Source organism: Lepidothrix coronata, unplaced genomic scaffold, assembly GCF_001604755.1.
Source record: "Lepidothrix coronata isolate B3197 unplaced genomic scaffold, Lepidothrix_coronata-1.0 Scaffold75, whole genome shotgun sequence".
Lineage (NCBI taxonomy): Eukaryota > Metazoa > Chordata > Aves > Passeriformes > Pipridae > Lepidothrix > Lepidothrix coronata.
The window spans coordinates 6,029,384-6,045,806 of NW_016690255.1; the positions used below are offsets into that span (position 1 = coordinate 6,029,384).

The 16,423-nt window shown below is 35.7% G+C and overlaps 1 protein-coding gene across 1 annotated transcript in view; it reads right to left on the minus strand.

Annotated features, from left to right (window-relative positions):
• Positions 1-686: 686 nt before the first annotated feature.
• The window catches only part of LOC108499522 (centrosomal protein of 192 kDa-like), a 76,598-nt gene continuing 60,861 nt past the window's right edge, over positions 687-16,423 (minus strand). Inside the window, exons 46-53 of the mRNA XM_017819427.1 lie at positions 15,441-15,645; positions 13,841-13,920; positions 12,866-12,961; positions 11,190-11,309; positions 7,281-7,399; positions 6,262-6,385; positions 5,758-5,816; positions 687-1,150 (exon numbers count right to left, since the gene is read on the minus strand). Coding sequence (XP_017674916.1) covers positions 1,012-1,150; positions 5,758-5,816; positions 6,262-6,385; positions 7,281-7,399; positions 11,190-11,309; positions 12,866-12,961; positions 13,841-13,920; positions 15,441-15,645 — 942 coding nt within the window. The 3' untranslated portion in view covers positions 687-1,011. The remainder of the gene's footprint in view (positions 1,151-5,757; positions 5,817-6,261; positions 6,386-7,280; positions 7,400-11,189; positions 11,310-12,865; positions 12,962-13,840; positions 13,921-15,440; positions 15,646-16,423) is intronic.

The window sequence follows — 16,423 nt, forward strand, 5'->3', positions numbered from 1 at the left end:
ATGGGTAAGGTGATTGTGGAACTGTTGTTCAATGACTCCTACAATTTATGAACTGGAGAGTACTTAACAAAATTAGAAATAAGCCAGTTTATCATAGAACAAAAATTTTGTCAAAAGAGTATACAGTGAACTTTCAGAGTTTGCTTCCACATGAAGTTGTGGAAACAGTATCAAAAGGGTTAAAAAATCTGAATAGGTAATTTCAAAAACAGGCCAATAAATGGAAAAAAGGGATAGGTGGGATTCTACATCCCATTCCTAATCCAATGATTGAAGATGCTGAGGAAATGGAATTGAACCAGCCAGGCTTATGTCATCTCCCAAAGGAACATCTTTTTGTGACTGTTAAGAGACAGAACACTGGGTAAGATGCATCACTGCAGGGCTGAAGGCAGTACTGCTCATGTTAAAATTTACACTGTTTTCACAATGACCTGTGTAAAAAGCTAGGGGCTGACTGTCAGATCATTGATCTGGTCCCAGTGTCACGAGATGGAAACACAATATTAACAGGTCAGCTTCTGTACTGCAATTCCTCCCCCTACTCCCCCAAAGCCCCCCAAAAAAATCAGCACTGTATAAGAGTAGGCAGCTTGATCCCTTACCCTCAGCAAAGAATCCTCTAAACAAAAACAGAAATCAGGTAGAATCAACTGTTTACACATAGATTTTATTTCTGTATTTACAATGCTTAAAATAAAATATATCAGTATCTAGCTATTCCCAATAAATGCAAAAATAGAAAACTTCCATTTTCATCAAAAGTGCAGAAACATAAATTAGAAAATTATAACTTTAAAACACACAATGTTATTTCTCAATATTTTTACTATGAAAACAGATTTGTAAAACAAGCACCATCATTTATCTTACAGAATTCTTTCCATCAAAGCAGCATCACAGGGCAAAACAAGTAGGACATTAGTACAGAAATATAGTAGCAAACCTTTGAATATCTTAAGTGGTATAAACAGTTATAAATTCTTATAAACACTTATAAAATTCTTCTGACTATTTTTTTGGAATAGCTTTACCACGTAGCCGAATATTAACTGGGCCATATTCCATCGTCAGCACAACGAAGAGATCTTCAAATATTCCTTCTGCCTTTGGCTTGAACTGGACTGGCACATTGATGTAATGATGGGATCTGCAAAGAGGCAATTATGGGCATATTCGTTATTAATTAATGAGTTAATCCTAACAGACAGACAAATTCCTGTCTACTTTTCATTTTCACCGAAACAGTGTATCAGATGTGCACTGGATCATCAAGTTTATTTTTATAGATTTAATTATCTTTTTTTCTTCTGAGGGACTTTGACCATAAAGGTCATTTTTTTCCTACTGATTATACAAAGTACTACAATACTTTACTGCTGCTAGTTTACCTGAATGAGTTCGGTCTTTGCAATAATATTGCCAGTATGTAAACTATATTTAGAGCATAATTACTGCATTTCTTCCCTTGAAAAATCATGTTTCAAATACACTTAAAATTTTCAATTCGTGTTTTGAATTCCACATATTTGAAGATACTAAAGTACTTTCCATTACTTTAATTGCCTCCACATTAAGAAATATTTTGCTGAATCATTGCAAATCAATATACCCATCCTCAAAGAGTGTTTTAGACATTTTTACACCTTTTTAGGTTATATAATTCCTCTTCTACTCAGATTGCATAAAAACATACCAAATGTAATGGGTCGCTCTGTCAAATGTCAAAAGCCTAGACTGAATAATTTAAAAATATAAGCTGTACAAGCAGTAAGTTGGAAAAGTTGAGTGGCAGCCAATTGGATTCCATGGCATGCAATAGAAATATCCAGCACTAAGAGACAGGTAACAGTAACAGGCACATACTGGAACAAGGAAAAATGAACAGCATCACTTAGTAGAAAAAGAAAAAGCTTTGTTTGCTTTTATTGTACTTTCAGTTTTCTCTCCTTAAAGCCCTCTGGAATGTGCTTATATCCCCTACTTCTTCTCGTTTTGTTCCTACCTTTTCATATTCCTTTTCTCTACACTAATTCAACCTATCATAGTCAGTCTGTGTTCTTAACCATCTACATTTGAAAATCATAATACTGGCCCTACATACAATCCTTATTTGCTAGTACCACCCTTAGTGCTAAAAGAGGCACACAGTAAATGTATTTTGTTTTCTTCTTTGTTTTTTGGGGGTTGTTTTGTTTGTTTTGTTTTGTTTTTAAATTTTCTTTTTTTTTTTTTACCAGATCCTGGTCAATCAACTACAAATACACACCTTCAGAATGAAGGTACTGTATTTTTTTCAATCAGGTTAATACAGAAACAAAGCACTAAATATGTTGTACTGAACCACAATCAACAGTGTACCAAAGGAATACAACCAGATCATAGTTTCATGTCTCATACTTGATTGCCAAGTGTTGTATAACAAATCTGGCAGGCTTTGTCTCTTTCTCCATCTACAATATACAGGTTGAAGATACTTATTCAGCTTATTTTTAAGAAATCCATTTTTTTAAGTGAAGAACATCAGTACGACTACTTAATCTGTAACATGCATTATGTTAGAAAACACAAATTTTACTAGGAATAGAGTCTGAAGCTGTATATAACTAGGCCACCTAAGAATTCACAAAAATAAAAGTAAATTCAGTAGAAAGCCAGGAGAGCTGCAGAAGTCTATATATAATATGTATGTTTCCTTACATACTACATACCACTTAAAAAGAACAATATGACCAAACTCAAACTTACACTACCAAAAACTCAACAGTAAGTTATGTATTACTGTTTTTAAGATATGGCCACATCTGGCTGTCAAATATTTATTTCTAGATTATGTACTATATGACCTCAGTGGTACTCAAGGCAGAGCAGTTTCTTAGCGTGTGACAGCTATATTAAATTCCTCTTGACCTCTAAACTCAGGTGTCCATTTGTTAAGTGCTAAACACACCATCATTCTTCCCTAAAAGCAGAATTAGTCAGACATTACATAGTCTGTTTTGTAGCAGTCAGTTGATTTCTAACAACTGAGATAAGACTCACCACACTTGCTTCCTAATCCAAACGGAAAGGTGCTATTTTCATTTTCTTCAGCTAAAAAAACTAGAAAGCTCAGATTCCAGATACAACAGCTCTTTGGGCTACTACATAGCATAAATGTTCTTAGAAACGAAGCAACCTGGAGCATTTTTCTCAAGTAGAGTAGCTAGAAACTACTCAAGAATAGTGTCAGGACAAGTAGAATTACCCTGCAATTAATTCTTTTTCTCTTATTAAAAAAAAACTTTTATTTTGTTTCAAACTTCCCATTATGCCTGCGACTCAATTAGTCTTTGAATACTGTATGGCCTCTACAGGTTGTTGCACCAGTTTCAAGTGGTATTTCTGAAAAGTCAGGCATGTCTGAAGCCTGTTTAATAGACAAACTAAACACTGCAGTAGGTAAGCTGAAAAGGAACATGGGTAAGCACTATCTAAGCCATAGTAACCAGATGGCTCATCAATGAATAGTGACCCCTGACACCCAGAAGGATACCTATAGGAAACAAAAATCATTAGTGAAGAAAAAACCTCCAAACAAACAGTTCTACCTTTACTATTATCTAAAACATATGCTACCCTGTAATCAACTTATTTCAGATGGTTTCTGAAAGCAATACAATAGAAACACCTTTGTTTTCACACTTTTCTTAAATAGGCATAACAACTTGGTAGTTAGCCAACTTAGCCAAACACTTTTTAAAAAGTCCAGTGTTTTTTCATGTTTCATCCATATGTTTGTATCATTTAGGAGCCATCTTGTTAAAAGTATTCTCTTTGCAGTAAAAAAAAAAAAATAGATGCAAGACAAAATTCTGTAGCAGTGCTATGTGTTGGTACTTGTGATGACATAACCAACTGAAGAACTGGCAAACCACTGTACCAACTTCTGAAGGTCAGACTCGATATTAAATACAAACTTGCAGCTTTATTATCCAGATGTAAAACTTGATTACATAGGATTGCTTTCAAGTTTGGACCTCAAAATTAAGAGCATGCAACAGACCATGTTTACTACCTAACACATTTTTGGTAAAAAACATATAGGTAGGTGGTACTTTCCATTTATACACTCTTATTTACAGACTAACATTTCAAGTTCCTGCAAACAGTTCTCTTATCCAGTTAGTTTTGAACATTACTTCATATGATATCCAAATTCAGAAGGAAGGATACAGTTAACATTGGCTCCTAATAGCCTCCTTGACGCTGTTCTCAAACAAAAGCCATTTAAAACACTTTTAACACTTATTTAAAAGCATCTATCCAAGTCAAGTCATTCTGTGCTTTATGCTCGTAAATGGGAGAGTTTCTTCAGAGTGCTATATGTTGACTTCGGAGAAGTTATTTTTTAAAAAGCTAGGAAAGGCCAGTATTTACAACCAAAGAAAAAACAGCCAAAGTTATTAGAAAAAAAAAAGGTAGACTGACTTTTAAACTTGTTAAGTTTACTTTAGAAAAATGCAGTAGGAGTTCATAATTTCTTACAGAAAATACACCAAATAGCTTTTACAGCATTTCTCAAGAACAGTTTTGAAATATCAGAGTGTCTTCCAGTGAAGTTACTCATCTGTTTGTCAAGGATGACAAAATCAAGTTATCCTGTCCTTTGTCTTCAGCTGTACAGACCCAGATCTAGCTAGTTATCTTTATCTGGATAGATTTTATCTTGGTCACTACCTCCATAAAAAACCCTTCTGTGCCATCTCATGTGAAATATTTTTTAAAAATGACAGTTAAATAAAAACACTGGAACACATGCCTAAGTGGAGTTACAATTTGCATTGATAAGTGGCCTTAAGAATACCTTGAATACCTTTGGCTAACACCACCACAGCCCTGTCTTTATAGTAAATGCCAAGCAGATTAGGAGTCAGAATACCTAGCTCCATTTAGAATTTTGCTCCCAGTTTTTGTCCCGTATACTCCTAGTTTCCCTGTGTTTAAAATGGGGACCCTGTCCAAACACCGAGAATGTATGCTGTAAAACTTCTAATGAAATGGTTGCATTTCTGCCTTCCTGACAATCCCACTGTTGCAGATAAGCATGTGAGATGCTATACTTCTGGAAGAGATGACTAATACTACTGTCAAATACTTGCTGTAATGAACTCCACAGATGACTGGGTTTATTTTCAGGGATTGTTACCACCAACTCGAAAATTTCTTTTATGCAGGTAAAATGCTGAAATACTTGGTATGACCAGGCAATTCCACTGGCTGCTCAAACCTTGTATTTGCAGAGAGTCTTTGATGCAGCTCTGCAGGTTTGTCAAATTAGAAGCATGATGAAGGCAATTTGCTTGGTCTGTTGTGCAGAAAGTATAAATGGAAGGAATGACTTGATTGTGCACAGCATGCCAAATGGTTACATGAAGCATTAAGCTTAACATTAAAAGCAGCAGCACTGTTAGAAACAATTTGCAGGGAAGAAATTGGCAGATGCAGAAATAACTGTGTGGTCTCGTTCTGCTTCTAACCAAGATTAGAGAGTACAGCTTGGCAAGAAAAAAAAAACCCAACAAAAAACCCTCACACAAAATCCCAAAACTTAACTAAAGAAAAGGCAACAAAAAAGCCCAACCCTTTACCTAGACAGTAAGAATATTTTTATCTACATCTTAGCACTGTATATATACATAAGATATTTATCTTACTGAATTACTTGGTTAATTTTTTTGTTAGGAGAGAGAGAATGTTAGCATATGCATCACTCACCTTAGAGAGTATTTCAAGTGCTTGATGTAGAAAGGCTCTCTGGGACTTAAAAATTCCAGCTGTAATTTAATATGAAATGCTTGAAAGTGCACTATATATATGCCTATCATATTCAATTTATGACATGCTTAAGATAAATCAAGTCACTCACAAAAACAGTCGTACACAGACCCATGGTGTAAAAATAAAGAATGCCCACACTTGTGAAAAGCAAAAAAAAATTCTTATCTCCATATTTTAATGAAGTTAAGAAATTAAATCACTATATCAGAATAATAACAAGCCTATATTATTTTTTCAGTTGTAAACATATTACAAATACACTCAGTAATTCAGTCACAAAAAAGAAAAATTGCAGGAGACTAAAATTCTTCAAGTATTGGCCTTTGAAACTAACAAACTAAGACTTGTACTATTGCAATCTTTGTGAAGAATAAAGGAAAACAAAAAACAAGAAACAGTGCAATTGAACTATCTGTTTAAGATAAAGTCTGTCAAACTTACCACATGTGTTTTAAGCGAATTATTCCGTAAGTTGACCTTTAATGTACATGTTTCCCCAACTCTAGCTGGAGGAAAAACGTAGAGGTCTTGTGGTGCATATACCCCTTGAATTATCTCCTTTTGTCTAATTTGAAAAAGGGATTTAAGATATTAACATTTCTGACTTATATGATCTGGATATATTGATTGCATACTTAAAGATAACAGGTGTATTTTCTGAGATTAAATCAGGAAAAATGGAAAGATCCAGAAGATATCAACTCTCTCACCTTAAGTTCTATAGGCAAGATATTTTAGCCAGAAAGAATAATGAAAGCATCGTGTGGCATACAGTCATTTACTTATACACACTTTCAAAGTCTGAATCTTTCCCCCATATGCTTTACTAGAGAACTAGACTCTTCTCAGAGATGCCATGTTTAACCAAAAAATTTTACTCCCCCTGACATATTCACATCATCCCACAGGAAAAGAACTGAAAATTAACTTAAGACTGAAGAAGAGCAAGGTTAAGACATGCAATACAGTGGTTTTCTCAGAATTGACTTTATAGTCGAGTCTCCAAAAAGCAAATATAGAAAACATATTCACAAAATTCTACTGCCGATACCAGTTCATTTACCACAGCATATCACAGTCAAACAACTTAGAAACCCAACTGAAAAGGAGAAGTCTGTGAGACTGAACAATACAGAGCCATTAAAAGGTTTGGCAAGTTTGTTTTTTGCAGCTGTTTACTCTTTAACCTGGAATCATAGGGTCATTCAGGTCAGAAGATACTCAGGTGGTCTCCAGTTCAACCTCTTCCTCCAGTCAGGGTCAGCGGTGAGGTCAGACCAGGCTGTCCAGTTAGATCCCAAAAACTTTCAAGGACAGAGACTTCACAGCCTCTCTGTGCAGCCTGTTCCACCATGTAGATGTCCCAAGAGTAAAACAGGTTTTGGTTGTGGGGTCAGGTTCCACCCCCAACCCTTTTACCCAGTTGCAGACCACTGTTTTCAAGTTTTGTCCATACATACCCTACTCTTGCACGTCCTTCAGAGTAAACTTTCGTTTCTGGTATAACTGGAAGCTCAGTTTTTGTAAGGGCACTTGCAGAAGCTTCCACAACTGGAGTTGCACTTTCTGTTTTAGCACCCTATTGGCAAAAATAGAGAAGCCTGTAAACTTCACATTCAAAAGTATTTAAGTATTCCAGTACATAAGTCATTCCCCTTACCCAATCCAAGACCTTTTATTTAAAGTATAATCTTTCAGGAAAAGGAGAGTCTGGATCATTGAGATAAAAGCAATAATTCAGGAGGAATACTTTAACGTGCTTCTGTGCTTTACGAATACTTATTTGTTACAAGACAGTTCACAACAAACTAGCAGTGCAGGTGGAATCTCAAGAAGGCTGCTAGCAACAAAGATTTTACTAAAAGCCAAAAAAAACCCCAATTCCTCTGCAGATATTCTGCCCATATGCCTCAAGAAAACCAAGCTGGCTAAACAACTGCTCAAAAAGAAGGAAGGCATAAGTCAGCATTATAATTTGAATTCTCACAACAAGAAAAAAGCTTTGCAATAATTTTGTATTATGAACAATATATCCTTCTCAAAGAAAGGCCTCTCCAGAGAGGCAGAATCAGATAATGCATTATAGAGTATTTGTACACTCAGAAATAAGGCCAAAATATTTACCATCATCAGGATGCTCATTTAGTGTATTCTAACACAAGGAGATCAGATCACCCTAAGGAAATACTTAGCAAAATAACCAATTTCAAATTCTGCACTGCTTAAGGAATCTAGCCAGATACTGTTTGGAGTCCCTTGGGTCACAACATCTTAAACAAAGTTAAAGAACCGAAAGAACCTCCTACACTTACGGTTGTACAACATTATGCCAATTTCTGAAATGGTGCTGACGTTTTAGACAAGCAGTTGATTCCCTTACGCAGGGAAGATGAAAAAAATAGATTCTTCTTCAATAGAGCTGCTATGACAAACTTGTCTTTTAGGCATTCATTTCTTCTATTGAAAGAGCTGCTAATCAGTCTGTCAGAAATAGCAGCAGCCAAAAAAAAATTCTTAAAGAATATTTTTCAGTTTCAAATAACCCATGAACCCCAGTAGACCCCAATATATAAAGACAAGAAAGGACTTGCACGTGTCTTCTTTCCAGAGCTTTTAATATTCTATGTAGTGAAAAACTACGGGTATCATGCCTCTGTTATCATTCAAGTTCTGATTTATCAGAAGGCAAGTTGACTGCATGAGAATAAGGTACATTATGGAAAATTATCAGAAGTTACCCTAGTCTTTTTAAGGGCATCTTGAAGTATTGCGTGCTTTACCACAGCCTGTACTGAATTCTCCTGTTTCAAATGGGAGCAGTATGTTAACATTCCAAATGATTACAATTGAGTTCTGCTGTCCCAAATCCACCTCAGAAGCACAAAAATTTGTATAGTTTGAAAATTAGAATTATTTTCCTCACAGAGGTTAAAAAGATTTTTTCCCCTTCCCTCACTTCCGGAATACCCAAAGGTGATCAAGCTTTGTGCTGCTCATAATAGTAATCAAATCAAGAACTCTTCGTTATAGCAGCAAGTTTTGTGTTAAGCATAAAAGCATCTCAGTTTGCTGCAAAACGATACATGAGCTGTGTAACTGCGTAACTTTTTAAAGTATATAAACCATGTAAATTAAAAAATAGCATGCACTTAACATCTGCAGTATCTTAAACAATAGCAGGGGTTCTTGATGAAGTTCAAATTTCTACATGCTAAAGGAGCAGACAGGACTTCAGTGCTGTCCCAGCCTCGTGGCAGGTGCTTGCTAGTTCACCCAGAAGGGACCAATAATTAGACCAAAATACCAGTCCAAGATTTCTGTGCACAATGGCAACAGTCACTCTTAGCTCAACGATCTTAGAACAACCCCCAACAGCAGCCCAACTAATGCTTCTCAGGGAAAGAAAAAACAAAGTTTTAACGACTAGTATTGAGAGGTTGGGGCTGCAAAGCACATTTCTTTTTCTCTGGGACCAGTTTTGGAGATATGATGATCTGAGCTCCTGATTACAGTTTCCAGTGGTGAGAACTGCAAACACATGCAGAGCATAATCAAAGGTACAGTTAGTTAATTTTTCAGGAAAAAAATAAAAGTGCTATGTGCCACTGATTTTCCTAACTTAACCTTGTTCTTTTAGTTCCTTCCTGAGCTCTTCCGAAGTTTTCATTTCTTTTGAAGTGGTGCTATAAATAAATGCCACTCTGAATGACAGTCAGTCAACTCTTCCCACCTGATTCTATCAAAAGTCACATTAAACACAGCTGTAACCCTCTGCCTCAGCAAACCCACCAGAATTCAAGTCCTTTCCAAAGTTGTAGTAACACTGTCTAAACCCTTGATCCCTAGGACATAACAGATTATAACTGACTTTTCTCAACTAAAAGCTGCAACAATCTGAGTAAAGGTTCTGTGTAGATCCCTCTCCCAAAGAGATGTAAAGTTCCTTACTAGTTGATAAATAAAGTACTTCCTTTTCAAATCTTTCTGAAAATGATAGTGACATGCATTTGAAGTATTTTCTACAAAATGTTTCCCATGTGCACAGATGCTAGAAAAATCTAATTGTTAACAGCTTTGAGGAAAAAAAAAAATCAAGAAAAAATCTGACACAGTAGTTCAAAAACATTAATATCAAGTTATGCTGCTCAAAGATCTATAAAACTGACAATTAGTCACGTTTAAAGAAGAGAATTCTTTAAAACTCTAGAGTTCTGTTGAAGAATTAATCTTCTCTCTATTTCAACTAGCTTTAAACAGACAAACGACTTAGATGTTTTCCTCACTTTCAGGGAAATTATGTTCAAAGAATTTGATGAAAGCTGAGTAAAAAAGCCTCCCAAACCACACACTATACAGGACTTTTATGCCAAAAGTCAAAAGTTAGTTAACTATCTTTTTTTACAAGTACCCTTTTCAACAAAATTAATTTGGAAAGAACAAGGATCCTACAAAAGAAAATGTAAGGTACCCCAGCAAGAAGGGTAAGTAAGGTTCCTACTACTGCAGCAGCCTTGGTTCTCTACAGAAAGATCCCAAATCTTTGTCTGGGCTTCTGAGAAAACTCAAGTCAAACCCTCTGGAAAGGACAGTAAAGCACATATAGCAATCATGCAATACTGAATGTACAAAACTCTTCACATTCAGTTTATTTAACTAATCATTAGAACTAATTCTTCCTTATGGTAAATCCTCTCTGTCCTATGTTAATTTTTCTTGTATGGATGGTGAGGTAGGGATTAAAAGCAAGGTAAGGAGAGAGAGCACAGAAAACCACTTCTAGATCCTAACACTCTTCTTCCAAGCCTTACTATAAAGTTTGAGCTGAGGAACAACAGGGCAGCAAAGGAGAGCTCAAACCCAATTGCTTCCATACACAAATCTCAGCATCACACCCCCACCCACACTGTTACTCTGATAAAATACTGAAACAGGTTCATTTAGAAACATGTGGATACCTCCAATTTGGATATTAGAAAATTCCAAAATTGCATTTACATATTATAGCAAAGGGCAGTTACTTTGCTATTTATTTACAAAGATAAAACCAAACCACTTAGTGTCTTATACAAAAAAATCTTTGCCTACAGAAACAACTCCTCCCGAAGGCAAGTTTTCTCTCTACTTACTCTGAGAAAAATAAAGTTTTACATCTTACATGGCAAAAGATAATGCCATAAGCATATCACATAAGCAAGAGAGAAAATGTATTTTTGTAACATAAGAAAAACAATACAATTTAGCCCAATAAAAATATTAGCAGGGTTGGGTTTTTTCAGAATATACCAGAGTATAAGAGTACTTATAGTAAAATCAAGATGTTATCAAAAATTTCTGCTCAAGACAGCATTTACAGCATTTTATATACTCACTGTCCCAGAGAGCTGAAATTTTAATTTATGTTTCCAACTAGGCTTTTCAACTGGGTGACACTCAAGGTCCCAGAACTGGGAGTAATCCCCTTTATCTCTTGGTAAAAAGATTACAGCAACCTACAAAAAAAAAAGAGAAGAATTTTGCAGAAGATTATTAAAATACCCTGACATCTTTACAATTTTACCTGCAAAAAGTTATGGTTCAACCAGCAGAAAATTTACACACTACAGAACATACATGCCACACACAGGTGATCTTGCAGAAAACAATACAACTAAACAAACTAGTCCTCCTTTGCCTACAAGAGAAAATATTGGATGAAACAGGTTGCACAAGCAATTTCAAACAAAATTTGAGTTCAGCTAATCTGCTTTAAGCAAAGTCAGCAAGTGCTTGCACAATTACTTCTATTAGTAAAATTGAGGAAAAGGGGACCAGGAGGGGAAATACGTGCAGCTGAAAAACAGCAATACCTTCCTTCATCTGTCAACTAAGCTGTGAACAAATCTACTCCTCCGGTGCCAAGTCTGTAAGTACATTGTGCTACAATTCACTAGAAGGCCTGACATTTAAACCATCTTGCAAACTATGAATTTGATCATTCTTAAAGGTCACCTATGTAACAAGGGTTTGTCTCCATAACGCGCTGTACCAGGTTAATTTAAGAACAAACTTGCATTGTTTTTAAAGTTGAGGTTGAGGAAAGAAAGAGAAGGAGAGCAGCAGATTAGAAGAGATCACTACAACTATATCTAATTAGCCAAATATCATACCCACTGCAAAAAACAGCACATCATGATAGCACTGTACCTTATCAGCTCCAGCCAAGAGCCTGACACGCCAATAACGTAAACGTTATTCAACTAGGCCTGAACTAGGATTGCTAAGGCAAGCACAACTGTTTAAATTCAAATAATGGTTTGCAATAATATATTGCAAACATAGTATACTCCATAATACTATGGAATTACTATGAAACTGGACAGGAGTAAGTTTTTCACTCTTGTAAATAGATTATGAATTGCATCTTCATAGAAATAATGTCATAATAATCATCATAATCATAATAATCCACAATTACAAGATAGGTGCTTATGAAAAGGAAGAGATAAAACTACACAGGACAAGGTGAGAAAGGGAAGCCCCTTACAAACCCATTCAGTAGGTCCTTGGATGTGCTTTATAATTGTGGTTATGAAACCCTCTACTGGCCAGGAGATAAAACTGTAAGTCAAATGAAATCCAACTTTAGGAACAGAGAACTGTTCCTAAAAAAGTATGACAGGAATGTTTCTAAGGAAAGGAAACCAGTTCTCACATCAGTTTCATAAGAACCCAACATTATTTGAGATTTTCTGTTGGACTTTTACAAAACATTTAAAACAATTTTCTGTTCTAAAATAATTTGGCCTTAAAAACCCCCAACAGTAACACAAACACACCACCAAGCTGAAATCAAACTACTTTGATTGCATGAATTCTTAGAATCAACTCAGCTGACATTATAACAGCTGAGATAAGCAGATAATGACTACTTAATACAGACTCCAGAACCCAATACTGAAAGTGCAACATTTAATCATTATCAGATAAAATTTATTTCTCATTTAAGATCCTATTTTACAGTTGAGATACAGTACTATGCCTGAAATATTTATACATGTCAGTTTACCTTCTCTTGTCCATGAGCTTCAAGAGTACCAGAAACCCGGGAACAGTTGAAAGCAGAGTAAGTAACCCTAAAAACACTACCACTTCCATCCACATCCTGCAAATAAAGGTACGAGTCAGATTCAGAAGGCGAAGAAAAAAAACACAAAAAACCAAACCAAACCAAACAAAATACCCAAAAAAACACAATACACCCACACACACCCTTGCAAAGGGCTGAGGAAAATACACCCAATCAAGCTGCTTTCAAGTAAACAAGTAATATTGACTCCCTAAAAGCAAATTAATAAAGACTGAAACTACTACATCTGTGCAGTCACCATGACTACTGATGCAGTTCAGAGGTGGTGCAGTGCCTGGAACATGACATACTCCATCTTATGGGGAAATGCTAAGAGTGCTATGTAAACATTTTTCATCATTTCATGAGAATGGACCACAACAATTCTAGCATAAAATCAAAATTATCATCACAGCATTTCAGACTACCAAAAAAGTAGGGAAGCTTTTACAAATATCAATAGTACAGCTACAGTAATTGCACAGGCAACAGCACTGTAATTAAAATATCCTTGATGTAACTCAACTTACCTGCAGAGATACAACATACAGCACACTTTCAGCAGCACAAGTCTCAAAACAAGGCAAGTCTAGCATTCTGGATCCAAAAAGAGACACCTGTCTTTCATGTGTGCTTGCTTACTTAATGCAATCTGGATGGTGATACTGTATGAGCACAAGCAAACTCTGTAAGCCAGTAAATTAACTAGAAACTGCCTCACAGACCACTGACTGATTCACAGTCAAGGAACCACATTAGAGATGAAAAAGGAGGAAAACATTTTGCCAAGAGAAAAAAATTTTGTAACGGAGGTCATGCTCGAATATATACGCTTTCTTGAGAGGAAGCAAGAAGAGAGGAGTTAAAAAAACCCCAGAGATTTGCATAAAACTCCCAATGCAAGCATTCACTCACTTTAACATAAGGTGGTGCAAAAGATGACAAATTCCACTTCACGTTTTCATCCCCTTTATTCTCCATTTCCAGGTAGCTCTCTGAAAGTAACAGATTAGTATACTAAATCTCTTTGTTCAAGAAAGAGTTTAAGCAGAAACTAAGTTTCTAGACAAACAAGTTTAATGAAAACAGTTTTCATGGTAACAACCCCAAGAGCAGACTCAAACAAAGCATGCCGTCATAAAATTCCTGAAAGCTTATACAGAAGAAATTTGGAAGTTTTCTAGGGAAGAATCTTATTGATGACGCTTACAAGAAACACGGTGAAGCCTCAATCTCACCTTCAATAACCCTCCAACAATAATACATAATCCTCTAAAAGAACCTGAAGCATATCAAAGAATGGTATGTCATTGCGTTGCTGATAGTTAGAAGTCACGCTCTTATAAACCCAGAACATGACAAATAGCAGAGAGATCTAAGTCACCTCCAACAGTCTCACTTGACTGCATTCAGGTTTTTGGCAGATACCTTCACACACCAGTATACAAAAAGAAACCAAAACCACCACACCACACACTAAAAACAGCTAAAAGATCCCCCCCCCAAGATATTATTTGATCATTCAGAAACAAAAAACTCAGAGTATTCCAGTTTGGGACCAAATAAAATTGCACCAAAAAATCCATTCTCATCCTAGTATGGATTTGTTACTAAGCAAGAATTAACAGGACAAGATCATCTCAGTCTAGAGCAGCACTTTCAGAAGTTTAGCTGCATATATACATTATATAGGACATTTATTAAAAAAGGAAAGAAGTATTATATTACAACCCTATTCCATAATTTTAGCAAAAAAACCTCCAGATATAATTGATAAATAAGCTTTGAAAGATCTTAAGTATGTTGGATAAAATGTAATGTCAATGAGTCGTTAAGAAATCCTTCCTTATCTAGAAAAGTAAGAGCTACAAAAAAATCTGCTATCTAGATAACAGAATGACAGTTTCATAGAGTTACTTTGAGAATTTTAGGCATTACTGGAATTAAAAGTACAGACCGAGCATTTCAGACTCCATTACCAACAGTGTCCTCCTCGATCACTATGTACCAAGACAAGGACAAACAGCCTCAGAGCTGATATTCCCCCTGTTTTAAGGAAGAACATTTATTTCTCTGCTAAACACAGATAGATTTATCTCGCATCTTAGGGACATCAACACAGATGAGAATGGATCTACTCCAAAATTGCATTGAGCCAAAAGAGCTTCAACTAGACGCAGTAACCTTAGAACGCTCTCTTTGCCCAGGCACAGTAGAGCTGCACTCATCACTTAAAAAACTGGCAACTTACCTGTCTGTATGCAAATTTTTCTGGGGGAAAAAGGTGTGACTATACTGTATAAGGAGAAAAAACAAATAAGAAAAAAAAAAAACAACAAAAACCCCAATATTTGAAACTAAAGACAGAAGGAGGGAACTAGACAATCACACTTATCAGACTAAAAGAACAAAATCAAAGTCAAGGCACTCAAGTTTCCAAACAGGTAGTACAGTAAACAAAATCTCTGAACACATGATATTACAAATGTTGTATTTAATAAGTAAGCACTATTACCTGAGCTTTGGCCAGGTCTTGTTTTAGGAAAAACAATGTTTCTGTTCTTTATCTCCATTTTTGTTAGAGGGAGCCTGGAAAGAGGCTTTTCCACATGAACAGTAGAATTTTCTGACTGTGGAGTAAATATATCACATCTTCTACATGGAAAGTCTGCTCCAGACACTCTGTGTGTGGCTGCCTCTTGAATATGCACTTTAACAAACTTTTGCACAATTTGGAGAAAAACAAAGTTTTAAACAGTGAATATTGATATAATTAACAAGTGAAAACATTTAGCTCTATTTCCCCGAGCTGTAAGAGCTCATGCTCAGCTTTACATTCCAACAGAAGAAAGGTCTCATATGTTAAATCAGGTCTTCTCCAGCCTCAAAAGCTTCAAGATTCTAAGACAAGTTTAACTCAAGAGAAAAGGAACACTTACTGAAAACTTGCTATCTACACATTTTAGTTCAACAGCAATAATAATTTTAACCAGTTTAACTGACAACTTCTACAACAATGGAAACAGGGCTGCCTCATTCAGAATGAGCTTTGTATTCATTTCTGAACATAATTAGCACTTTTAAAAGTTTCAGTTAAAGCTAGTAAAACCTTAGCAAACTTTTTGCTGATTCGGATAGGTAGCAAATAAATGGCAAAAGCGTTATCAACTACCAGATCTCTTATAATTTGATTGGTTTTGCTACATTCTCTACACTTGTCCTACTAGATTTCTTCAATCCTTTTCTCATATTGTAGAGCATAACATAGTTAAATATGTGCTTAATCATCATTTCATTCTCAACAACTTCCCTGTTTGTTTGGGTTTTTTTAAGGTAGCTTCCAACTGCTCACTTCCCTTCATGAAGAAGGAAAGCAGATACATTGTTTTAACCTTCCAGTGTCTTATTTCTCTCTCTGTGCATTGTTACAATTAACCAAAAATACATACTGGCTGTAAAAATAAAAAAAGAGGTCTCTTTCTTTGGGAGACATAACCA